A 25,351-nucleotide genomic window follows, 5' to 3' on the forward strand; every position below is an offset into this window, starting at 1 on the left:
ACAAGTTGAGTCCAGCACTGTCCCAAGCTGTGAAAGTGTAACCTCAAAAGTTGGCTTGCTGAATAATCTTCTGTACATGCACATAGATAACCGTCTGCTACACAGGCACATACTCCTATTAATAGTAAGTATTTTCCAGGGATAAGACACAAATCTCTGTTTATGCCACATCCACTTTGTGCTTGAACCTATGTCACACAGACCCAAGCAATAGGTGTGAGGATTCAGTGCTTAATTTCTGTGAAGAGCGATGTGAATGCCATGTGGTACTCACAGCACAGTGCCGGTGCTTTTCCTCCTGATCCTAAAGTGTGAGGAGTCATCCGTGAGCTCTACATCATAGTTGGTCTCTTCGGCAGTAACCCCAGGGGAGTCAATCTTGAGTGGGACCTCAAACCGCTGACTGTTGGGGTCATAGAGCTAAAGCAAGGTGAGGAAGAGGCAAGTTAGCTCATTTGTTAGCACATATTGCCTTGATTAATTGTCCCCCCCCAAAACACTCACCCTGAACCGGAATCTGTCCCTTGTCTGGAACTCCACTTCCAAGGTGATCGGGGAAATGTCATTTCCGAAGAGGGACAAGGCCTGGTGCTTGTTCAGTGTTACCCTGTGGTAGAAACACGTGCTGGTGCCCACCGCATCTGTTTGCTACCTGTGGCCACCCTGGCACAGGCCAGGGGGGATCAACTCAGCCACTATATATCAGCTCTTTAAAAAGAAATCATTGACTTATCAAGAGAAATAATCCCTGAGGTTAGTTTAGGCTCTCCTTGCCATTAATGGATAAAACAGGTACTAATCTGGCACACAGCTCCTACGGTATAAGGGACCATAATGTGCCACCACTCAGTTTCCTTACCAGCAGCATGGTATGAGCAAAGGACCCCAACTCTGCATGGCTTATACTCAAGGAAGTATGTCCATTATCCTTGTTGTCACAAGATGAGCATGGAGTAGAGAATGAGACATTAGAAAGAAGTTCCTGACTTCAGGTTGCCCAGAGAAGCTGTGGCTGCCCCATCCCTGTCAGTGTTCAAGGCCAGGTTGGACAGGGCTTGGAGCAGCCTGGTCTAGTGGAAGGTGTCCCTGCCCATGGCAGGGGTTGGAACTGGATGAGCTTTAAGGTCCCTTCCAACCTAAACCATTCTAGGACAGGATTCTAGGAAGGTCTGTGGGGAGCTGCCCTGGGGTGGAAGCAGTGGTCACTGCACAGTGCGGGACTGCAGCACTGAAGGAGCCGCACACACTGACCTCCAGCCTGTGGCTGTCTTCTCAGTACTCCCAGCCAGTGAGTAGCCATAGGGACTGTCCTCAGGGAAGAAGCAGGAGGGAGCGTTGGGCACGTCGGTGGCGCACCACGTGCAGCTCCGCGCCTCGCAGGCCTCGCGGGATGCGCCGGGCTGCGGGTGGCAGTCGATGCGTTTCTGCACTGCCACTGCTCCCGAGCACTGTGGGTCCGGGGCTGAGGCGAGGCACCTGCCGGCCACTGGCAGTGGGAAACAGTGCTCAGTTAAATAATAACCAACAATGCAAACCTCTCCTTTAGTTATTCTCTTTTTTGTGCTTTCTGCCCCATTTTGGGGCTAATACATGTGATTCTTCTGACTAGGATGATAGCAGAGCAGCCTGCCTGCTCCTGACTGAGGCAAGAGCAGCCAATCTCTTTTACAAGTCTGTGTTGTTCAGTGCTCAGAGCTGCTGGGGCTCAGATGAAGCACGACTCGCTTGAAATACACATGGGAAGTTAAAGAGCAGGGTAATGAAACTGCTGGCAAGGTGAAAGTGAAAACTGCACTTCAGGCTGCCTGAGCAAGGGGTGTATGTACTTCAGTAAGGACTAAAACTGCTGTCGGTATTAGAACACTGCATTTTCAGTGCACTTATTCTCTCTCATGTTATACACAGAGGTTATCTATATACACACATGCAAATATGTGAAATGAGCATGCACCTGTATGATATAAATATAAAAATACTGATTATATGCATGTTTGCATTGGGTTTCATTTCCATACTCTATGACTACCACATATATATAAAGTATTAATAGCTGGTGATGATGCAAGAGGTAGGGTTATGAGTAAAGGGAAGATGTTAAAGACACAAATTAGTCATTTGCAGAATCATCCCAACAAAGCCTTAGCAAGCTGCTAGATCTTCTTTTTGCAGCTGCAGGTCTAGCCCTGTGGTTCCCCTGCACTGAGCTCCCTCTCCTCCTGAGAGCAGGGGCACTGTGAGACTGGCTCCCTGCTGTGCTGCCAAAACACCCTGTTATCAAGTACCCTTAAAGGGAGCAGAACTGCAGGCAGCATATTTATCTTGAAGTTACCTTTTGTCATTTTAGTCATTACCACAGTACTCAAAGATTAAATCGACTTGAATGATAATTGCTCTTTTCCATAAAATGACTAATACCTCTGCCTTAATTACTTTTTCTTTTAATATGGACCGTGGTGTGCTTGAAAGCTTAAAGCACGATTGCTGATGCAGTCTGGGCTTCTCCATAGAAAGAACTTTACAAGCAGATGTGCACAAGCAATAATTATGTATACTGGGAAAATTTACAGAATAGAACTGTAGCTTCACTGGAAAATGCCATCATGCAGCTATGCCAGGGTTTATTCCCAAATAGGGGATGGGAATGCAGAAAAGCAGGAGCTAAGTGCCATCTACATTTGTCTTTTGAGAAAGCTCTCGTTCCCTGTTGATGCAGAAGCATATGATGCTCAAGTCTTAGGCTCCTGGGACACATAGCAGAGCTCACTCCTTGATGCTACAAGGCCTTGTATCACCTTCTACAGGCAGGTATTAACACACCCCCCGTTAGCCTTCCCCAGCTGCCAGACAGGCAGGCTTGGCTTCCATTTTTTTTTTCTGAGGTGAACAGTCATGCCCCAAAGGCTGGCTGCTTTCCACCTAGCATTCACCCCCAGTGATCTGTCACACAGGAAAGCCCTAACATCAGATCCTCTTTTTCACCCAAATTGCAACAGAAATATGAAGATCCCTCCACAATCCCCAGATTATTTCTTCTTGGAGCAGAAGTCAGGGAGGATTCATCACGGCTCTAATGAAACACTAAGATACTGGGCTGGGCAAGCAAATTCTTGTCTTTTTGTACTGTGATCCTGCTGCAGATAGGGGAAAAACAGTGTGCAAGTGCCATGGAAATAACTGCCCTGCCTCTATATCACTATGCATTGAATTATCATACTTATTGAGGGAGGTGGAAGGATTTCAAAGGCCTCCTGCAACCCTCTGGATCCTGATGTACTTAAACGTGGGCAACTGCAGAGAGTAAAAGGATGCTGTACCAAGGACCACCTCTGCAGTCAGTGCACGGCTTCTGTGTCCAGCAGCTTCACGCTGCTCTGCCTTGCAAGCTCGAGTTAACACTTCATCAGGAGCAGCACAAAATAGAGTGAATCCATCACAGCTCATTTAGGCTTATTTTTTTGTTTGGTTGGGTTTTATACAGGAGTCAAACACAGCATCAGTGATTTCATTGTTGACTTCAAAGAATTTTACTGAACATACGAATTTACTTGTGACAATTTACATAGCATAGGTCCATGGGGCACTTATCAACTCATTTGTATAATACAATGCTATTGAAATACTTCACAAGAAGGTTGCAAATGAAAACTCTAGTTCAAGGGGAAAAAAAATCCTCTGCAGGAGCCAAGAAATTTCTTTAATTCCTTCTCCTCCATCAATGTAAAGCTTAAATTTTCCAGCAAATTTTGCAAACAGGCACTTGGCAAGGTAAGAGGAGCTGAACCTTGCTCATCTCTGCATTCCTGGATTTACTTCAGGTATAGCACAAATGGGATAGCAGCAAGTGGGAAGATGCAATTTTCCTTCCATGCTTTTACAAAACACTCCCATTTTAAAATCTCCACACCATTTTCACTGCTTTTATGGCCTGTGTCTGTAATCATACATAGAAGATGAAATGCAAATGAGCAGTTGAATATAGCAGTCATTATGGCCACTTGCTTTTCCATGAAAATTTCTGTGGGCTCAGAAGCAAAAGCAAGGTAGTTTGAAAGATATATGTGAGAAATTATCCCCACTGATGTTTAAAAACCTTGACTTCAGCTTTCTGAGACTGGATTAGGAACTACTGCAGTAAGGCATAAGCAAGGAATTAAAGCATGAACACAGACCTTTTAATTCAATAGCATTAGTCTTTACATTTTGGGTTCATCCATGTTTCAAAGACAGTTGCTGCAGAGATTCCCTCTTCCTTTACCTGGCAGCATAAGATTTTACTCCATTTATCAGACCTGAACCAAATTAACTGCCAGTACACTGGGAGAAAAATGCCAAACTAGCAAAGCACAGAGCAAGTTCCAGCAGCTGAACAGTCCCACTGGAGAGTGTCTGTGCTGTGCCCAGGAGCTGAACACGCTGTTGGACTGGGGTGTACTTGTGAACAAGCCAGTCCTGGTGCCCAGCCACAGATTCGCCTCAGGTGGAGTTAAAGCCATTCTGGGTTGTCTCCTTTTCCATGTAAAAAGATTGCCCCTTCTAATAGCTCTTCTGCTATCACATTTATATCCCATTTTTTAAGCCTACAGCAAAATACAGGCGCCATATGTTTACCTGCCAGAACAACAGCCAAGCAGCACAGGTTCCTGACCCACTCCATGGTCAAAGGGCAATTTCTTCAGGCAGCATGAAGCCTTTTATACAAGGCAGGGGCGCAATAAGCACTTGTACTGATACATCATAGAAACACTGCAAATATTTTCTCACCATTTGTACTTTACATGAGATTAATTGTAACACATGACCCTGGATTTAAGAACATATCTAAGCAGATAAGATGGGATAGAGTCAGCAATTTGTCCACAAGCTTGCTTAACTTCCGAAATCCAATCTGGAGAATGATTTTCCCATGAGTTTTTAGAATTCATAGGAAAAATTTCAGACACCACATTTTTAAACAAACACCTTCAGACAAGCACAGGCCAGCACGTACCTTCTTCTGATTTCACATTATCTTTTGTCACACACCTAGCTTCGGAGTACAAATGAAAAGTTTGGGGAAAAACAGTTGAAGAATTCTCCATTAAAACAAGACACTGATAAGTGTGACCTTTACAAATTCCTTCCAATTACTTGATGGCAGGAACATTCAGAATAAAGCTGTGCCCCATGGTAAGATCTGGTTTAGGTGGATGTCTTCCTGGAGGGAGATACCCAGAATCTTTCTATACACACATTAAGTTATATGGGTGCCTTCCTGAAACAAGATATCTGTGCTGTCAAGCATCACCAGAGAAGCATCTGCAAACCAGACTCCCTACAGCAGGCTGCTATTTACTAGGTTTGCAAGGACTTTTTGTCCTGCAGTTGCAAACCACAATATTCTTATGAATCTTATGCACACTAAACACACACACTAACACCCCACAACTACCCAGGGTTCCCAGATGACAGCCATGAGTGTTCAGCTCAAAATCAGGGGTCACCAACATGTTGGCATAATTTGTTTGTGGCCTTTACCTACTGGGCCAGGCAGAATAGGGACCCTCAACAGGTACACAAAGCCTCTCATATGAGTCTTGTATGCAAACCCACTCTTCATTGGGAGTTTTGCTTGAAGGTGTGCTGTAGTCCAAATCCTGCATGTATGTATCCCTTGAGTAGTCAAAAAGCATGACAGATAAGCACTAATTGATATGGCTGTTATTTATTTTAACTAATCTATACAGAGTTCCTTAACAATATGTATCTTTACTTGTTTGTGCCAAAAGTTGGAAAAAAACCAGTAACCTCAGATCACAAGCAGCATTTATTTTCATCTCCTTTCAAGCTGAGCTGAAGAGGAAAATATTTCCTCAAGATCAGTAAAAGGCATCACAACTATATTTTGTTTGACAGACCATATGTAATAAGGTAAGGACTGTCAGTTCTTAGGAACAGGAGCCATCTGTTTCATTTTAACTCTGTACTGTACTTAGAATGAGGGAATCCTACCAGCATTCCTCTCTACCATCAAAACACAAATAGTGGCCAACAAGAACACAAACACAGGATACCAGAACAACCTATGGGCTACACTACTCAGCAAGCTACTCCACTGCATTATGTAGAGTTGTGCATTCTGTATTCAGGGCCTTTGCAAGGGAAGTGAATTTTCTATAAGGAAGCATAATGAAAAAGTCAAAACCAAGACGTAGTTCACAGTCACATTTTTATTTAAGCGTTACCTACATAAGCTATAATTTACAGATCTATATTTCCTGGAAAACAAACAAACCAAAACAAACACCAACCAAAAAAAGCTCAATATCCAAACAGTGTATCTCAATCTACATAAATCTTTAAAATCTGCAGAATTTACAAATTAATGTTCAAAACAGTTGCGTAAATTATACATCCTCCCTCAATATCCACACTCTAAGGGCTTTAAAAGTCATACAGGCACAAGATAAGGTATTTTCTTTGTACAACCATCTATTTACATAGCTTTTTCCAATACAGGTGGTTCAGTTCCCAAAGCCAAGGCTTGCAAAACAGTGTATTTAAAATACATTTAGCAGCATATAAAATTAGATAAAAAGGAAAGACATTTTGCTTTAGAAAAGAAAATGTGAGATGATAGAAACAAATCTGTAAGAAAAATAGATTAAGATATATTTCTGTCATGACATTGAGAACACCTAGTCATTACAGAATACAGGCAAAACACTAATAAAACATACCAGTTGATGAGCATTTGAGTTCTAGTCCTGAGCACAGAGTATACATAGCTGCACAACTTTGGTCAACAAGGATTCTATGCTAACATTAACACAAATCACATGGCATTCTGTTAGCAGAATACAGCTGTGTCAAATAGATGTGTCATTAACAGCTTCTTCACTTCTCTAACAACAGTGTAAGTGACCTTTAGAATCTTGAAACTGCCTGTTGTAATCAAAGGCTTATTACTGGGACATCATCACACCCCTGCTACCCTAAAATGCAAACCAGCTAATCAAACTGGTGAGTGAAATACAGCAGAGCACTTGTTATATATTCCAGGTTATAATTTTGAGACGGTCATTAGACTGATTTCCAGTTAATTTAAACTGCAAGTATTACATACGCACACAATTCCAGCCATAATACATAGACATATACGTGACCACTGAGACACAAGCTGGTTACCAAGAGGTTACTTTTTTTCTTAAATACAGTACATATTTTAAGGACAGCAGGTCTAGTGGAAGAGTTCACTCCTAATTGTCAGTTCATTCCAGTCATCAGTGTTTACCTAATAAACATGCAGCAAACTGCATAGAGTGCACCTCAAATTCAACAATCTATTCCTTTATCCCCATCATTTCAATTACTGGCAAGATCTTCACTCGCATCTCCTGTATCTGAGATCTGACCGTCTATGAGGTTTCGAGCTTTCCAGATCCTCACGGTCCGGTCACTGAAAACCAAACCAAAGCAGTATTAGAGAGCTAGGCAATTAAACTGATGAGGGAGAGGTACTAGGGAGAGAAGGGGAAGCAGGGAATGAGAGGGAAGCTTTTTAAAAAGCTTGAGTGATTTATTCAGAAATGCATTGTTGGCAAAATAATATTTCCTTAATGGATATGCAAGGTCATTTCACTTCCAGGAGATTTTGTAATCTAACATGTACAACATTTTAGATTCCCTAACTTTATCACAGCACTGGCTACTACATTTAAACATCTAGACAAATATAAAGATTGTACATCTAAAGAAAGAAAAAATCCTACTCTGCTATTACTTTGCTTTTAAAATACAGCTAATGGTAACAGGCTTAAGTAGACTAACAGAGAACAGCTTCTGTCATGTAACTGTTTGCAACTCAGCAGACCACAGCAAACAGTCAGTGTACTACAGAATTAGAGAGATAGACTCAACAGGACGAGGCTACTTCCTGACTGTAAAAAAAAGAAAAATTGTGGAAAGTTATAACAGGTTAAATCGAACAGGACATGAAACTTGCTCTGTTTGCATGAGATGTCAGTCTATAATAAGGTAAGAAAGCAAAGAACCACGAGACGACACAAAATCCTAATTCCCTCCTCCAAAAAGAACCCTCTGATGGAAAACGTATACCTGCGAGGTGGTATTTGGAAACCCAGGAGAAGCAAGCTATAATTCTGTACTCACGGCAACAATTATTCTTTACACAATTTTAAAGTATGTGTAAGTAAAATATCACATGGAATATGTTAAAAACTCTATTAGCATAATTAAAAAGTAAAATGGTCTTGTTAAATAGCAATTTATCCTGTGAAAGAGGAGTAAAACTTATGAATTTCTCAAACATTGAGTTGCCTGATGAGCAAACATTGACTCATGCTTTCATTATAACCCCCTCAAAACCAGGCAGGAAGCAGCAGTCAGGACAGACTTTATAACAGTATGGAGGCTTTCTGACTTGTGCCTTCACTTTGCTGTAAATTGTGAGTAATACCCCAAGTTCTGCAGACCTTCATCTCAAGGTTACAAGTGCCAAAAGGCTGGGATTTTCTTTTGCTAGCAATAAAGAACAAATTTCAGATGCATGCATGTTCTAAACTTACCTTACTTGCCTTATCTTTAGGCAAACAAAGACACAAGCTTTGATGTCTCTACCCCATCTGTTAATGCTTAAGTATAAAAATTTCCCACCAAAGATGGCAACCTGGCAACTCTGAAATCCTGCTCTAAGACTTGCTTTCAATTCACAAGGCCAGAAGCTTCTGCAAATGGTACTAGAAGACAATAGCTTTCTCAGCTCCTGTGCTCAGACTACAGCACTAAATGCAGGAGGTGGCAGCAAAGCTAGCTTCCGCCAGAATTAGACATTTTTCTTGGTCAGGTTCCCTGAGGTTTCAGCTACTCAATTTGCTCACTTTTAGTGAGAAAGCAAATATTCCAATCAAGGTGTTTGAAGAACAATAGGAAGGCTTGCAAAGCTTCTGCCATATGCCAGCACTTAAAAACAAACAAAACAATCAGACTAAAACCAAACACATACCATGGCTTTTAGAAAAATTCCCACAGGCCAGGGATCAGTCCTGGCAGTAAACAGCCCAATGCAGAGAGAAGCTGGTAAAGTTCTCAGCTATTACCAAATTCTCCCTACCATCCTGTACATCAGTGGTCTCCAAAGTTTCCTGATCATGTACCCCTACCACTATAAATTTTCTGAGCACAAACCCCCATGTGTATTTATTCACTTATAAATTATACACGTGTACTATTGAAGTTCTTATATTTTCTTCCTGAACCTCAATGGATCGTGGTGCACATCCCCTGGGGTGCATGCACCCCACCTTGGAGATCACTGCAGTAGATTACTAGCATTCAGGCACATGGACTGGGTCTCCCCATGCTTGCTCTGAAATGACTTACACAACTGAAGCTCTCCTAAATGCATTTGTGTAGACAGAGTACTGTTGGGAGCAATGGAAAAAAAAGATTCACAGAGAAGAAAAACTCACTCTGCAGCTGTGAAAATCTGGCTGGAGTTGGTGCAGATTGCATTGATAGGGCTGTCATGTCCCTTCATCTCCCCAATGGGTGCAAAGGTATCCACATTCCAGAGCTTGAGGGTTCCTCCTCTGCAACTGCTGAGTAGAACCGGAGCGCCAGGTACCAGGCCAAGAGCGCACACCCAGTCTTTATGAGCATTAGGAACTTGCTGGAAAAGAGAAGGCAGGCAAGTCTCACAGGGCTACAGAAGCTTCTAGACGAATGAGAAAAGAAATGGGAAAATCCCAAGCTCCAAGCCTGATTCCTGTCCTGAAGCAGATTTGCTACATGACTCTGGATATATCGCAGCCCTGCAGCTTCTCCTCCTTTAGAGCAAGGAGGGTGCTATCTTCCAAGAGGCTAATTCTGTACCATGAGTTTGTTTCTCTTTATGAAATAGTACTGCAAAACAAGAAGAAAATCCAATATGCACAGCGGACCATGTGGATCAGAAATTAATTTGGGATGATGCTAGATCTGCATATGTTCAAATGCATATTTGAACATATGGTCTTTGTTTCAGGTCTGTCTGTAAACTATAAAACACATAAAAGAAAATCCAGAACACTGCTCAAAAATATACCAGATAGACAGAAACTATATATATATTTGCCTCACTCTTCTTTTCCCATTACACATTATAAATTGATGTTGTGATGTAGCACTCAACAATACATTAGTTCTTTATCGAGGAAAGACACTCACTAGCATTTTACTGTTAATTCAGAAAGCAAAATGTTGCACAGACCAGCTAATAATAACATCCATTTGGTACCATCGCTGTATAATAGCCAAAATTTGCTGTTTTTTTTAAGGGGACCAAGAATGGCTCTTCTCCAGTTCACTTTGGTAGGAACTGCTTTGCTTTGCTGCATTTCTCGTATTAGGAAGTACACTCAGCTTTCTAGAATCATCATGACGTTTATCTATAACATATACTGCTATCACAACACTGGTGGTCTGGTCCTGCAACACTTCATGAAACTGGGAGTAGGAGTGGTGCTTATAAATCTTAATTTTGTCACAGCAGTGTTTTGTGGCTTGGGGTGTATTACAGCAAGCAAAGTAAACCATCTCTAAATTCTTTTGAATAGAATGTTAAGCTTTTTTCACCAATTACAAAGGATCAGACTTGTTTAACACATGTATGCCAAAACAGAACCTCTGTTGAAATGTTTGCATTTATACTTTAAAGTAGCTCAGCTCTGTTTCAGGTTTATCTTCCCTCATCTAGAACGGTCAAGTGCACAGGCCAAAAGAAAGCTGCAACAACAGAAATTCCATCTGGATATGAGTGGGGGCAAATTCATACAAGACTAGTTTAAGGAGCGCAATGGGTGGCTCAGAGCAGCTCTGCAGTCTCTGACCTTGGAGATTTTGAGAACTCAGCTGGGCAAGGCCTTGAATAACCAAACCTAACTACAGTCAGCCTTGCTTGGACCAAATTTGCAATGTGTGACTTCCAGTGAACCCATTCATCCTGAATTACCCCCCAAATAAGCACTTCTCTTCATTCCCTAAAAAGACAGTGAATACAAATCAGATTGTTTTGTCAAATGTTTTAGCCTAACCCCTTTGAAAAAACACATACTTTGTAGAAATAAAAAGAAAGAAGGAGGCCCGAAATCTTTTATATTAAGCTCTACTTTTAAAACCAACAAACAGAGGAACATGAAGTACAGAACTTGTGAACATACACCAAAAGAAAAGGAGTACAACTAGTCTACTAATACATGCTACTTCATCCCACTCCTGAATTCATTCTGATGTTAAATTAAATGCAATGGCAAAAGTGCATATGGCATAAAATTTTAATGAGCCTAAAATGCAAGAGTGAAGACACTAAATATAACTTCAATAAAATCATTCTGAGAACACAAAATGTTTCCTGTTCCTATGCTCCTGCTGTTCTTTCTGACAAGATACTTAATGCATTCCCCTAGACAGACAGATAAGAGGCAAGATGTCCCAAGCCCAATGTCAAGGCCAAGGGAACACTTTCTGCAAGAAGCTGGATTTCTGAATCCTTATTTTAAATGTGAAGTCTTAGTAGTATTCTGAAAAGGAACTGACACCTGATTGGACAATTTTGAAAGAAGGTCCAGAAAATTTTGTGTATTTATGGAATACTAAGTATGCCCACACAGAACTTATTGAAGGTGACCAGTCCATTATTCTCTCATGTCTCAAAACTTTAATAGTCTATTTATTTCCCTGCTATCAGTCTGCACATTAAATGCGCAAACAGACATGCCCTTCCTTCCTCCAAAAATTATTAAATGATTGGTATCTAACCAAACCTTTGCAAAACCAACAGTATTTTCTGGCATTTGTTTTTCTGCCTTCCATTTCTCAGACAGTCTCAAATAACTGTCTCTCTACCTCAACCACCTCTCACAAGACCTAAAAGAACAGACTGACTTATAGCAAAAAGCCGAAGTTCTCTCCATATCAAACCAGTTACAATGAACTTCAAAGTTTCCCTGGATGTGAGGTCCTTCTTGCCTCCTTTCCCTTCCTTTTGTGCCCAGTGAAAGCTTACAGCAAGTATGTTCTAACAGCAGATTGTTTTGTGCGTGTTGTAAACACTACGTAGCAAAAGGCTGGATGGAGTGAGGTAGGTTGTAAACCCTCTTCACAAGAAAACCTTCTGTAGCCTGATCTCAAGCATTGTTATTCATCAAGTTCCCAATCCAAAATTCACCAGCTTGTCAAGGATGATACCCAATGGTTCCAATCACAGGGGGGCAAGTGCTGCCTACATACCAAAGCAAAAAAACCCCAAACGCACAAGCCCTCTACTTGAGCATTTCCTGATGCTACATTCACTTAAAAGAAAAGCACATGCATTCCTAGTGCAAAGATCAAGTACGTTATTGATTGCTTTCTTAGTGCTCTGTGCCTTCGCTATTAAAAAATATCAGTATCTAAAGTGAATAGTCATTGTTTGAGCCTGCACATTTATACAGCCTGAGCACAGTTGTACAGCAGAACTGTCACATTAGCCACATATTTTGTTTTGCATTACCTGAAGAAGGTCTTTCTGAGCCAAATCCCATTTCTTAATGCCATTATCTCTGGATCCACTGAAAAGGTTGTCTCCCATAATAGCAAGTGCTTCAATGCCGTCATAATGAGGAGGTTCAAAATTGTGTGTAGGACTTACGCTTCCAAGAGCCCCTTCAGTCACATCAAACATCTAAAATAAATAAATACAGGATCAAATATGTTTCACAAACTTATCTGCCATCTAACCAGCTTGGAAAACACGCAGTGAATAACTTCCAGGGGAAAACTCCTTACAGGCCACTGTATCATGACCTGTATTTGACAGAACTTCTCTACAAGAACCATTCCTTTCTTCTCTTCTACCTCTTGCCTGAAGCAGAAATTCTTCACTGACTTCAGAGAAGACTGCTCTGGGAAAAAGTGCTACTATTTGATTATTAAATACACAATATCTTCACAAGGAGGAGCCTATATATACACGGTACGATGGGCTGATTATGGTAAACGTGACTTACAGTGGGAGAATTGCACAGGCAGCTGCAGGAAGAGGCATTTATTTTTCTGAAGAAGATGTTTTGGCAAGGGTGACATACCATTACAGGCTGATGCTTTCCATGGACTAGACATACCTCTCTCCCTGCCTGTGCTCCAAGAACAGGGCCTTAAGGTTCAAGTGGGGCCATTTTAACTATTTAAGGAATAATCAGGTCTTTGTCCCTAGGGCAGCAGTGTAAGCAATCCTGTTTCATATTGCGTTGGAGAGAGCCAGAACTCACCCATTTAGACTGAGCTGAGAAGGAAAAGATGAGCAGTAACTTATTAAACCACTACCTCTGTTTTACAAGCAAATGTCAGACTTCATCCTCTACTATTTGCTCTTCATTGACCTTTTAAAATGAATAAGCTTGGCAGTAAAAAAGGGACAGCTTGACTGTGTGAAAGAATACCTTAGGTGAGTTAAAGATATTTGAAAAGTTACTGCAGTCAATTAATATGCATCAGTTCCAGTTGTAAGAAAAATCTTCATAATACATCAGAAAAATCTAGCACTTTGACAGAGGAGATGAATATTCCTGGCTCAGGTGACATGAGGGTACCTTCCTGTGGCAGGGGAAAGCAGTATCAGTGACCAGACCTACTACAGTATCTGTGACAGACCTACTCATGGGGAAAAGCACCGAGAACTCCCAGACTGCTGTACTGGCCATGCACATCCAGATTGTTTGTACTGTCCAAAGTGGCCTGACAATTCTGGAGGCATTCACTTTGCAGAACAGCCATTGCTGTGTAGCACATACACAAGACCAAAATATCTGTGGATATTTTAGTGGAGAAAGTCAAGAGGCAGGTGGCCTCATGAGGATTTATGTAGCTTGCCCACAGCAAATGAGCAAGAATGGCAGATAAAGCCCTCTGGCTGCTGACAGCTGTTTTCAAAAAGCCCCTCTACCTCCTTGCTTGTCACGAGTTGGTAGCATGACAAATTCGCGTTTACGTGATCACATCCTGTGCCCCCACTCATTAATGTGCCAGGATGGTAGCTCTTAACTAACCCAATATTCTGAACTATGCAGACAAGTAATTATTAGAGTGCTTCACTCTGCACATTGGCTGAAATGTACCGACTTCTCTCTCTTCCTCCACTTAAGGAAGAGTCTGGGCTAGACCTCAGACCATCTTCTGTGGGGAGCACAGTGTCTCTGCTGAAGAAATTAGGTCTGCAATCCAAAATGGAAGTATTGACTTAAAATACTTTGAAGAGCTAAATGTTGCTTAAAAGTAGGTGTTATGAATATTTATACAATACTTCATACACCTGATGTCCAACTCACTGGGGATTAAGAAAAAATTTAACTACAGACAAGCATTTACCCGTGTTCCACCACAAAAGAAAACCAGCACTGAAGTGATGAGAATTTAGGAAGTCTGACCATTATTTGTAATTTGTAACTCACGAAAGAATTTTCATCTTGGCTATCACATTTTAGATGTGGAGATGCTAGTCACTTCTGCTGAGGTCTGCATTCCATGCTGACGTGAAGAGTTCAAATAAGTAAATACTAATGGTTTACCTTTATATAATGATCCTTTGAACCAGTGACAATAAGATCTTGTCCATTGGAAATTCGATCTACAGTAAGGCACATAACAGGACCCTGGTGACCAGTTAACTTTCCTGTAGACTGAAATCTTCAAGGACAAGGGAAGAAATGAGGATTTGTTATTTCTTCCCATATATCCAATACAGTCTATAGCACAGTTCTACCAGAATGGATCTGTTTTCCCTTATGTCTTCACTGTTCATTCTCTGGTTTACATACTCCCTATTGCTCATGTCCATGGGTGTTACATTTATGTTAAATGTAAACAAAAGCTTCTAGTTATGTAAAATACTAATTAAAAAATTAAAGCTGAATCACACCCCTCAAAGTATTCTCTGCATTCTGAATGCAGCCTTTGTGTATGGGTTCTGCTTGGAAATCTGATATCATAGTGTGGCTGTCGTAGCCCCACGTTATATTACATTACACTAATTAGCTTTCATCATTTTATCAACAATTACTAGTCAGGATTCATGCATTCATCACCTTACAAGTGCCTGTTTAGCAAAATCTTGTGGTTTTCCAATAAACTTTCTGAAACAATTCACCATAACCTTAACACAAGGAAATCATGAGCACCCTCATTATCTCAGTAACCATGACAGCATGGATTAGTTGATCCATATCTTGATCATATTTTGACAAAGTTACAGACATTACCATAAACAGGAAACACTTCATTCACTGTTTCGTATGTACATGTAACCACGCCAAGAACAGTCTTTTCTGCTTGTATTCAGTACCTTTTCAGGTCCCACATCCTCACTGAGTTTCCAGCAGCTGCGTAGAGGAATGTGCCAGTTGGATTTAGTGCAATCTGATTGATCTGGTTCTCTCCAGCTGGGATAGTGACTGTTCTGTTAGTACTTCCTGAACACACATCACCAGGCATTGCTTGGCCTGAAGACCTGAGTATGAGGAGAAACAAGGAAATGAAAACCAGAAAATGCCTATATTTTATTCTCCCTACTTTGCATGCTGTCTAAAAACAAACCTACTTGCCTGAGCAAAAAGGCTACAAACCTTTTTAATTAATTAATGAATGAATACTGAACATTTGATAAAAGACTATAGGCATAAGTGTAAAGTGGTTCGTCTTTTCATATATTACCAATGCACCATACAGGCTAAGCCTGAACATGTAAAGAAAGCTTCTAGCCCCAACAGTGTATTTAAACTACACTGTGCTGCACTATCAAATCTAATAAAATCTATCTAAAATTAAGATTTATTTGAACACTTGGCATTTGAGGTTTAGCATACTTACGTCAATGTCCGAATACACTTAGCAGAATCTCTGATGTCCCACACCTTGATATAGGAGGTTGAGACTGTGAAGACCAGGCTAGTGTAGTTGCAATATTTTATAGAAACAACATTATTTGGATGGCCCCCTAGAGACATAATCTCCTGTCCAGTTACCAGATTCCAGACTTTGCAGGTACGATCTATTAAGAGACAAACAAGAAGGGGAAACAAAATTAATTAATTCCATCTGAAGGAAAGTGAAGATACAGACAGTTTAGAGGCTGTGAAGTTTGAATGATGACAGATGTAGAGAAGAACCCAATTTTTAGTTCAAAAATTCTTCATTAAGAGCATCATTCAGGAGGGTTTTGAGCCTCACAGCATGATGGTACTGACTGCCACAATAAAACTACAAAGGTGAGAAGTGATCAGAACTCTTTGGTGCTCTAGGAGTATCTAAAAATGCCAGCATAAGTGCTTTAGTCACAGTTTTCATTCACTAGCAAAGGACTTTAAATACTGCAGCCTTTTGTGTACTAAAATTCCAAATACATGGAAGCTTTCAAGAATTTTGCAACACAGATGGAGAGGACAGGAAAATTTCCTTGTACCATATCTGCATCACTCCACATATTTTACAAGTACATTTTTACTGGTATAATTACTAGGAGAATGAAGAGAAAAATCAACTAAGCAACATTTATTGAAATTAAATATACACATCCTTTTTTACATTTGTATACACTTGCACAAATGCCAAAACGCTGGCTTCAAACTTACAAGACCAAAAGTGTTCCAATTCCCTACAACAGTGTATCTTGGTATTTTTAACAGCCACCTAGCAGAATAACCACAGAGAACATACCTAATTATTAGCAGTGGAAAACCTGCATTTGATGGGGTTATTTCCATGTTAATATAGGGATAAAACGGCTGCCCTGAAATTTCAGTGTATCTATTATGTGAAGTAGTGAAAATGAGAGTCTCCCTGTCAGTAGGCATTAACTTCCCCCAGCCACCACTCTCTTCGCTTTGATACTTCAGGACAGAAAAAAAACAAACAAATAAATGATCACAGATTACCACACAGGTTCTATTTGTGAGAAAATAAGTCTGCTATAGTTTCAGCTGCACAACTAAGAATATAGCAAGTCTTTTACCGTAAGTCCCTTATGTGAAATGGCTCAGGGAAAAAGAAGAGAACACGAAAATCACTTTTTGAGTGATATGAAAAGTAACTGTTAATGTCTGGTTGTTATCTTCAAGCCAAACTGAGTGATTACAATGGAAAGCCACCAAAATGTTTTTTTCCAAAACACTGTTTTCTAGTAGCTGGAAGAGTTCATAGATTGTCTAATCCATTCAGTAAGGAATTTAGTGACTTCTAAAAATCCAATGACACACAACAGATAGGCGATGAGATGCACAGGGGAAACAGAAAACATCAGCTCTGCTTGAAGAAACTATGACACAAGGACTATTCAAGCTCCTTAGGCAGCACAATTAAAGATGTGTTAATTCCAACCTCTAACCCTACCCTGAGGCTATTTGCATGTCATGTGTGCATGTGTTACCATGATTGGTTTCATCATATTACTCAACAGCTATTACTCTTGACAGTTACTTTTTCCACTACAACTAAATACTACAAATAGTACACAATGGAATTAAAAACCTGTAGGTAATTGCCATAAATCCTTCTTCAGCTTATGCTGCAAAATGGATCCTCACCATTTTTCACTGTGTTTACAGCACTAAGCACAAACTGAGAACTTCAAAATACCCCAGGCTGCCAAAGCACCGTCTGATGCCAGCATGGATGCATGGGGCTTGCCTAACCTTTAGATCCAGTGAAGAGAAGATCATCTGTTGCATCAACACAAAGCACAGCTTTGGTATGTCCTTCAGCTGTATAGATACAATGAAGTGGGGATGATCGGATGCATTTTGAAGCAGGGAATGGGTTAATTACCCCCCTAAAGGAAAGAAGAGAATGTGAGTTTGGTATAGTAGCATACAGATAAAATTAATTTATTTAAAAGTAGGGAAAAAGTAATCTAATTTTTTACATGTGAGGGCAGAACAGCTGAATGCATTTCATAAACTATGTAAGGAGTTTTACTATTTAGCTTCAACAAGTATCAACTCTGGACTGTCAGTTACAGGAAACCACATACAAAACTGAACAAATGAAAAGACATGATGCTGAATGCTGGGTATATGGGAAAGTGTGTTATGCTAAAAAAATCCAGGATGCTTAAAGCTCCTGGATACCTAGGACCACCCTTAAGACTGCAGATTGCATAAAGATATCTTAGCTTTAATAGCACATTGAAAAATGAAGCAAACATGATTTATGCTGACAATTACAAACTCAGAATGCACATCAGACCAACTGCTTTCTGAGGGCAGGCTTGGAGAACCGCTGCCCATTTGTATACCTGAGGAAGGTTACTAATATACCCCATACACAGCTCCACACTCATACTCAAATGGCTGAAAGCAAGTATGGCTGGAGCACAGATACCCAGGGGGAATCATCCTGGGGATTTGCATCTAATTCTGTGGTGATGACAAAACACTAACTCAGCCAGAAAAAAATAAATCACAGTTCATCACCAAACAAGAATCTAAACAGCAATCTAAAATCACATGCATACAAGTGCATATACACGGACCCCATTAATTTCTCTGAAGTGCAGTAAAGCCTCAAGGTAATGCCCAAAACATACAACACAATGCTGTGCCCTGGCCAGCTTGTAGCTAAGACTCACTGTAATGCTCATCTGGAGGTTACACACACAGCTATGAGGAAAAAGATCTAAGCCACAGCCCTATCTCACAAAAATGAGCATCAGATGCTTTAGAAAAATGTAAAGCATCCATAATATTGCTGACAAGCTTGCTACAGGAAGGAAAATACCCTTCATGATACTAACTCTGTGACAATTAGTTAGTTTATCTAGTACAGTCTTAGAACTTATTATTTTATACATTTTTACTGCTCAGGACATTTTCATTCATATAATTTGTTACTCCTCTGCAATCTTTTCATAGCTTTTACTAATGCTGCCTTAAATTGTTTGATGCTAACTTCCTCATATTGAAAAGGTATTCATCTTCCGATCTGCACCTTTTTTATGTTTCCAAGAATACAGGAACAATTTCTTATTAATTTAGGTCTCTATACTTGGTTTTCAAACATCACACAAAACATCTATGTTTTTCTCTATAGTACTCTCTAGTGGATCATGCTGCCTCTAGACTGAGTTACTCCTACTGCTGTCCTCACCCACTCATTCCCTTGACAAGCCATCTAAAACATATGTTCCAGAGCTTTTATTCTACCTATGTGCAGTGCTTTGAAATCTACACAGAAAAAAATGCTATGACTGCTAAAATGACCAGACAAAGCCACCATCACATTACTATTAGCCCTTTGACTGTCCTTCTCTTGATAAACTGATTTGTCACCAAGCACCAAAATGCTAAGCAACAGTCTCCAAACACGAGTGGGGATATTTCTCTTAAGCCACTGTGCATTCTGTCAGGAAGACATAACGAAAAACCTACTAATTTTTATTTACACTGTGATTTAATTTTGAGTGACTAAAGCATAAAACTGAATCAGAAAAAGAAAGAAGGATATAAAAACTAAGAAAATGCCTGCTCCTCTCAAGAAAATAAAGAATATGTCTAAGGAAAGGTTTACACCATACTTTATTTGAAAAGAAAAACTAACATGCTTACAGTGATAACAACCACCCTAAAAAAGGAGAGGGGGAGGACATGCTTGACCATAATGTCGAATTTTTACACTTCTGGCAAAAGCAAGAAGTGGTAAAATGCACAAGGACCAGGAAAAACCATGCAGCAAAATGAAATTCTCTAAGAACTGGAATAGCTTCAGTGAGAGATGCCAAGAAAACAGAAAAGAGAAAGAGAGAGTACCTGTGTACCTCCGACAGAGAGGAATCACTTTCATCAGACCTACAATCAACAGTGATGGAATTGTGAGGAGAAAGAATATAGGTATCAGCAAAGTAACGCCTCCATATGAGAAGAACAAACAGCAGCATGGCCAATTCAGAAAAGCAATGCAAATCCACATAGAGTATGCAGCATTGCTCAGGGTATACCTTAAACCCATGATAATACAGGAGGGGTGGAATAATAATGTTAAATAGCACTCTCAGCAGTAAGTTGCACTGGCAGAACCCAAGAACCTGAGCAACACCAGCTGAGCCATTTCTTACTTTCCCAACATTTTCTTTCAGAAGGAAAGGCAACAAAGAAGATGAATGCATAATTTAACCTCTGTAACATAACGCTTATTGAAAATATCAAAAGGAAAAAAAATCTGAACATCCATGCCTGTTAAGTGTACAAGAAATATCTAAAATATTAATAATAAAAATATACATATTAATAGCCCACTGGAATAACAAGAGTACTTGGCAAACAATGCTTAGTTCAAAAGTCCTTCACCTCTCATTTTCAAAACCATTTAAAAATAAGAACCCAGAAAACATGCAACAAGGAGAAATTCCCCCCAGACATGAACATTTGCTGTATGACTCAAGATGTCCTTCCTTTCCAATGCAAAGCAAACAGATTCAGCAGTTTCAATCTGACTTCCAAGTCAGTCCAGAGAAAACGAAAAAGGTTAGGTGGGAGTTAGCAATATGAAAGGTATCGTAGCTGAGATAAAGAAATTACAAGCACAGTTAAACCACTGGAAGCCTTGCAAGATACTGCTTGGTATATGGTGACCACTGGAAAAAAGCAAAGGTTTTAATAAAACAGTGGTGTGAATAGACAAGAGCAATGACTTGTCTTGCCACAGTCAGAACTACAGGTTTATTCTACATCTGAGTTGTAGTTCACAAGCACTGCATAGCACTGGTATCAGTACTGAAATCTGCAGTAAAGATTTTTCTCCAGTCAAGTCCACTACAATTTAGAGTAAGACTCCTAACAGATGCCTAACATGCAAGGAAACTGAACTGCTCTTCTAAACAAGGTATATCATCTGTTCCTCCATGTGACCTCCTAAAGTCAATCTGTTCAATAATTTGGATCATTTCTAAACAACTGTGTTCTAGACATTTAAATGTCCCATCCTCCAGCATGTTGGTGTGACAGCACCTGGAGCAATGCTGGAGTAATTAACTCTCAAAAGCACCATTTAATAAATGGTCAGTTAAATCCTGTTTCCAAGGGTAAACACACACAGAAATGCACATTCATCTAAGAATTCTACCATTCTTTTCTATTTGGAGTTTAAACTACAACTAGCAGGTGTAGCCTAGAAAACAGGAAACAAGGTTCAGCAGGAAATTGCTTTTCTTGAAGTTTTACAATGATTCCATGGAAGTTTAAAATCTTGTCTTTGAAAACTACACAAAAACATGAGAAATGCCTCCTCCTGTCTTGCAGAAGAAGGCAAAAATATCTACCAGATACTACACTGATAACTTGAGTGCACTTTGCAGTTCCCTGGTTGGGGGCTGAGGCTTTCCTCTGTGACTTACTTATCCTGCTGAACTGATGTATTTCCCTGAGAAACAGTAAGACGACTAAAAACATTCATTTCATTACGGGGCCGGCTTGGTGGGGAAGTAGGAGGTGACAGACTAGCCTCTGGGGCTCCAGAATCTGAGCTACAAGAAAAAAAGAACATCTTCTTTAACAGGTTATGAATGGTTAGAGAAGTTAAATGCAACATGCCCCAAAAGTTAGATGCTCTTAAGCAGATAAATAAAATTAAAATGCTAGCTACAGACATTTCCCAGAGAAGGCAATAAACTTAAGACTACAAACTGCTGCAAAGTGCAAGCTGGCACAGTGTTCAAAGTTTAAGTGCTAACAGTGAAAGCTCCAGACAGAAAACACACAACACATACGTAGAATGAGTTCTTATAAAACTGCAGTTTCTTGGAGAAATGGATGAGTCCCATTTAAAAGTGAAAAAAAAAAGTAATTTGCAAAGGCTTCAAAGGACTCTTTCACAAGGCTCTGCTCCTGAGGGGTCCTGTACAGAAAAATATTCTAGAAAAAAGCAACCAAAAATCAAACAAACAAAAAAGACCACCCAGCCCCAAAACAAAACTAAAAAAAAAAAAATACAAATCCCCCTAAAAACCCACAAAACACAGACCCACACAGAAGCTGGGCAGCAATTTCACTGCCAACAAAAAAACTGCAAAATTAAATAAATCAAAGATAGAGATTTACATTTCAGTAAAATACAAACAAGGCTTAAATTATGTCAGAGAAAATAAGTTTAGCAGAATCTTACAGTTTTTGTTCTTTTGCCTTTGTCTTTTCCATTGTTTTTTCATAGGCTTTTCTCTTTGCTAAGGGTGAAGGCTCAGGCATCTTCTTCTCTGACAGAGATGGCTGTCTAGAACTAAAGCAAGAGCAATCATTAACTTCAAGGCCTTTTACAAACTTGCTTTGCTTACATTAGCTGTCATTCTGAAATCTGAAATACTGCAGAATGTGCTTCAGCTATTATTGCCTCTCTTGAATCTATGGACTCTCGATTTCTTTTCACATTTTAACATAAAAATACACCAAGTTTATTAATGTTCACAGTTCATCCAGATACTGAATAAGCAAGGAAGATCTATTAGTTCAATAACAAAAAGGACCAAATAAAATAAACAGTGGAATATGCATCTCAAATTAAGACCATGGAGAAAATGGAAGGTCTGACTAAGATCTAAAATTTCAGATTCCATCACTTTCGTCTACAATAGATCACTTAGAGACATGAAGAACAGAGAAATCAGAATGACTCTTCTATATGGACTGGGCTTTGGGAAACCTGCTCTAGTGGAAGGTGTCCCTGCACATGGCAGGGGAGTTGGAAATAGTTGATCTCTAAGTTCCCTTCCAACCCAAACCATTCTAGGATTCTGTGATATGAATTAAATCTTGCATTAACATATTAATTTTTTAATATCAAATTCTAAATTAGGTACTGAGAAAAAGCATTTCCAATTGACAGCCTAACTACTATAACATTGCTTCTCTTTGTTCTGTGTTCCCTTCTTCCTTACTTTGCATCCCCTCCTTTGTCTCTCTAGTTCTTGCCCTGAAATAATTCCAGTTCGTACTCACTGTGTTCTCACAGCTTGCTACTCCCCATTAAAAATAGCAAACAAGTCAAGACTGCAATATTAATGCTGACACCTAAATGCAATCATTTAACTGCAGTCAGATTAAAAAAATAAGGCAATCTGAGTGGTGTCCATTGTTCTGAACTCCTGCTTCTCACCAGCTGGGCAATCAGAAAATCAATATTTCCTTTTGTTTATATTTTTTCCATGTAGTTAGAAGGTGTTCCTGTAAATGTAAGGACCAGAAAGTGCTTTTGTGCCACACAGCTTTATTAAGCAAAGTTTAGTTGGTAGGCCACCTGCTTGACACAGTTGCTAGGATCTAGTCTCAGAGCAATACTGGCCTAGGAGCTTGCCTATACAATCCCACGCCCCCTGCCAATCATGACTGGCCAGCCTCAGGGAAAACCTCTTGGCAGTCCTCCTATATCGTCATTTCACCTTAGACAAGACCTGAGCCTGGCACTGCTTAACTTTTGAGATCAGAGCAAATAGGGCATTCTCAGGGTAGTATGGGTAAAACATACTGTATGTGTGGCAACATGCTGCATCATCTCTACCAGTTTCCCTGGAGAGGAAATCTGTGCTATATAAAATCCACCTAGATTGAAGGTGAAGGTCCTACCTGTAGGGCCTGGTGCCAAGAATTGTACCCAAGTACAGACCCTAGAGGTCCCCCAAGGTCTTTCAAGACACAAGAAAAGGAGCACAAGTGATAACCTGTCTGGTTTTGCACAAAAGCCTAGCAAAGTACACAAAAAGTAGAAGGTGGGTTCAATACTCTTCTCAAGGCCTGAGCACTAATGTCTGTACAGGGGTCCCTCACTGCTAGGCAGATTCTGCAAACTAAATGAGGAGGAATATGACACACTCCCTCCCTCTCTTTATGCTGGACCAGTATGCATTTAAGAATGCAAAAGTCCTGGGGTCACAAGAGAAATCCTATGATGAGCCTGATAGCTAGACCTTTCAGCAAGAACGACAAATGGGTTACAGTCTCCACTGCCATAGTTGCCTATGTGACTAGCATGTAGCTACTAGATTAAATAAACCACATCAGAAACTAGAACCCAAGTTCCTCTGCCTCATACCAACATCCTTCATACTGAGACATGGACCTAGCTCCCTCTTGCTCCCTTTCCATCTGCCCATTGAGTCTTCCATCTTTGATTCCACAGTGGCACATCCTCAGAAGAAGGTATAAAGAGCATCCTCGTATTAGAAATTCTTTTTGATAGTGTGGAAATGAAGGTATAAAAATGCAGCAATCTTGCTGGAATGAACTTCCTAAGCATACATGTAGGAGCTAATTACAAGTTTCCAGCACACTCTTAGATTTCCCGGAATATCAGACATCTGAACAGAGCTAGCACAAGACCCACAGGAGACCACTCTGCTCTGAAGAGGATGTTGGAGATGAGTTGAGCATACCAAAGGACAGCGGCCCCAGCCAGCTTTATTAAGAGAATTCCAACTAACTGCTGCCCACAGGCATTTATGTGCCCTTCTGAATCACCACAGATGTGAGAAAACTGAGGGGTTTCCAGAGTAGAACACTTTGTACATATTGTGATACCTAGATTTGCACCTAAGCATATAATTAATTTGGCAGTTTGAGAATGCATATTTTGGATCAGTTACTGCTTCTGCAACACTGTTACTGATCTACATCCCTGAATGCCACTTAAGAAAGTGGCACAAGGCAGACAACATTTATTGCAGATAAGACCACAATCTGCTCCAGAAGAACATATTTTATTCCAAGAGTTGATGGCACTACAGGCCCATTACAGGAAGGCCAGATGGCTCAAAAAGACAATGTTTCTTCCAACAATGACCAGTGCACAGCAAAAATAGCAATACTGTAAGAAGTATACTGAGTTCTAGTTTTGAAAAAGCATCTTAGTTACTGTGAGGAAGTCACTCTCTGTGAGTGCAGTGAGCTGCACACTGCAGACTGTGGGAATTTTTGACAACTTATCTGATAAAACATGATCAATAACAAATCAAAATACATGTGAGGCCTTACTGCTAGCTGATTTATAACTGATGAATATAACTGATACGTTACTGAGTGTAACTCTCGAATGCTCACAGAACAGAGTTTTGGGAAAATCCTGGTTTGCCTCACTGCTGGCTAACTTTCATAAATGGATACATTCTAGAAGATGGAGTGAGGCAAAAGCTGGTATTACCTGAGTCTTGGATGCCAGGTCAAAACACTTGACGTTTTAAATCTTGAAGCTTCAAAAGTCTCTAGTGATCTCACACTAACTGCTAAAATAAGTGGATTTCTCCACCTGTCCTCACCCCCAGGAGCATTCTTTCCAAGCACATTCTATGTGCAAAATGCACTGAAGCCATCAG

At 40.2% G+C, this 25,351-nt stretch overlaps 2 protein-coding genes across 7 annotated transcripts in view; both read right to left on the reverse strand.

The window, feature by feature from the left end:
• The window catches only part of LOC101871450 (sucrase-isomaltase, intestinal-like), an 80,952-nt gene extending 77,511 nt beyond the window's left edge, over window positions 1-3,441 (reverse strand). The window contains exons 1-4 of the mRNA XM_034062931.1: window positions 3,315-3,441; window positions 1,252-1,486; window positions 505-607; window positions 275-420 (exon numbers count right to left, since the gene is read on the reverse strand). Of these exons, the coding sequence (XP_033918822.1) occupies window positions 275-420; window positions 505-607; window positions 1,252-1,486; window positions 3,315-3,441 (611 nt within the window). The remainder of the gene's footprint in view (window positions 1-274; window positions 421-504; window positions 608-1,251; window positions 1,487-3,314) is intronic.
• Window positions 3,442-6,188: 2,747 nt separating this feature from the next.
• Window positions 6,189-25,351, reverse strand: part of KIF21A (kinesin family member 21A) — a 90,502-nt gene continuing 71,339 nt past the window's right edge. For 4 of the 6 annotated variants that reach the window (XM_031048351.2, XM_031048350.2, XM_031048349.2 and 1 more), the window contains 9 exons: window positions 22,159-22,269; window positions 21,392-21,520; window positions 17,697-17,833; window positions 15,877-16,057; window positions 15,353-15,517; window positions 14,580-14,697; window positions 12,527-12,697; window positions 9,468-9,667; window positions 6,189-7,435 (listed from right to left, as the gene is read on the reverse strand). In XM_031048351.2, the coding sequence (XP_030904211.2) occupies window positions 7,342-7,435; window positions 9,468-9,667; window positions 12,527-12,697; window positions 14,580-14,697; window positions 15,353-15,517; window positions 15,877-16,057; window positions 17,697-17,833; window positions 21,392-21,520; window positions 22,159-22,269 (1,306 nt within the window). In that variant the 3' untranslated portion in view covers window positions 6,189-7,341. Of the gene's footprint in view, window positions 7,436-9,467; window positions 9,668-12,526; window positions 12,698-14,579; window positions 14,698-15,352; window positions 15,518-15,876; window positions 16,058-17,696; window positions 17,834-19,808; window positions 19,848-21,391; window positions 21,521-22,158; window positions 22,270-25,351 lie in introns of all 6 variants that reach the window. The other 2 variants (XM_031048353.2, XM_031048352.2) reach the window with 2 other exon arrangements.

This window comes from Melopsittacus undulatus, chromosome 5 (assembly GCF_012275295.1).
Source record: "Melopsittacus undulatus isolate bMelUnd1 chromosome 5, bMelUnd1.mat.Z, whole genome shotgun sequence".
In the NCBI taxonomy this organism is placed as follows: Eukaryota; Metazoa; Chordata; class Aves; order Psittaciformes; family Psittaculidae; genus Melopsittacus; species Melopsittacus undulatus.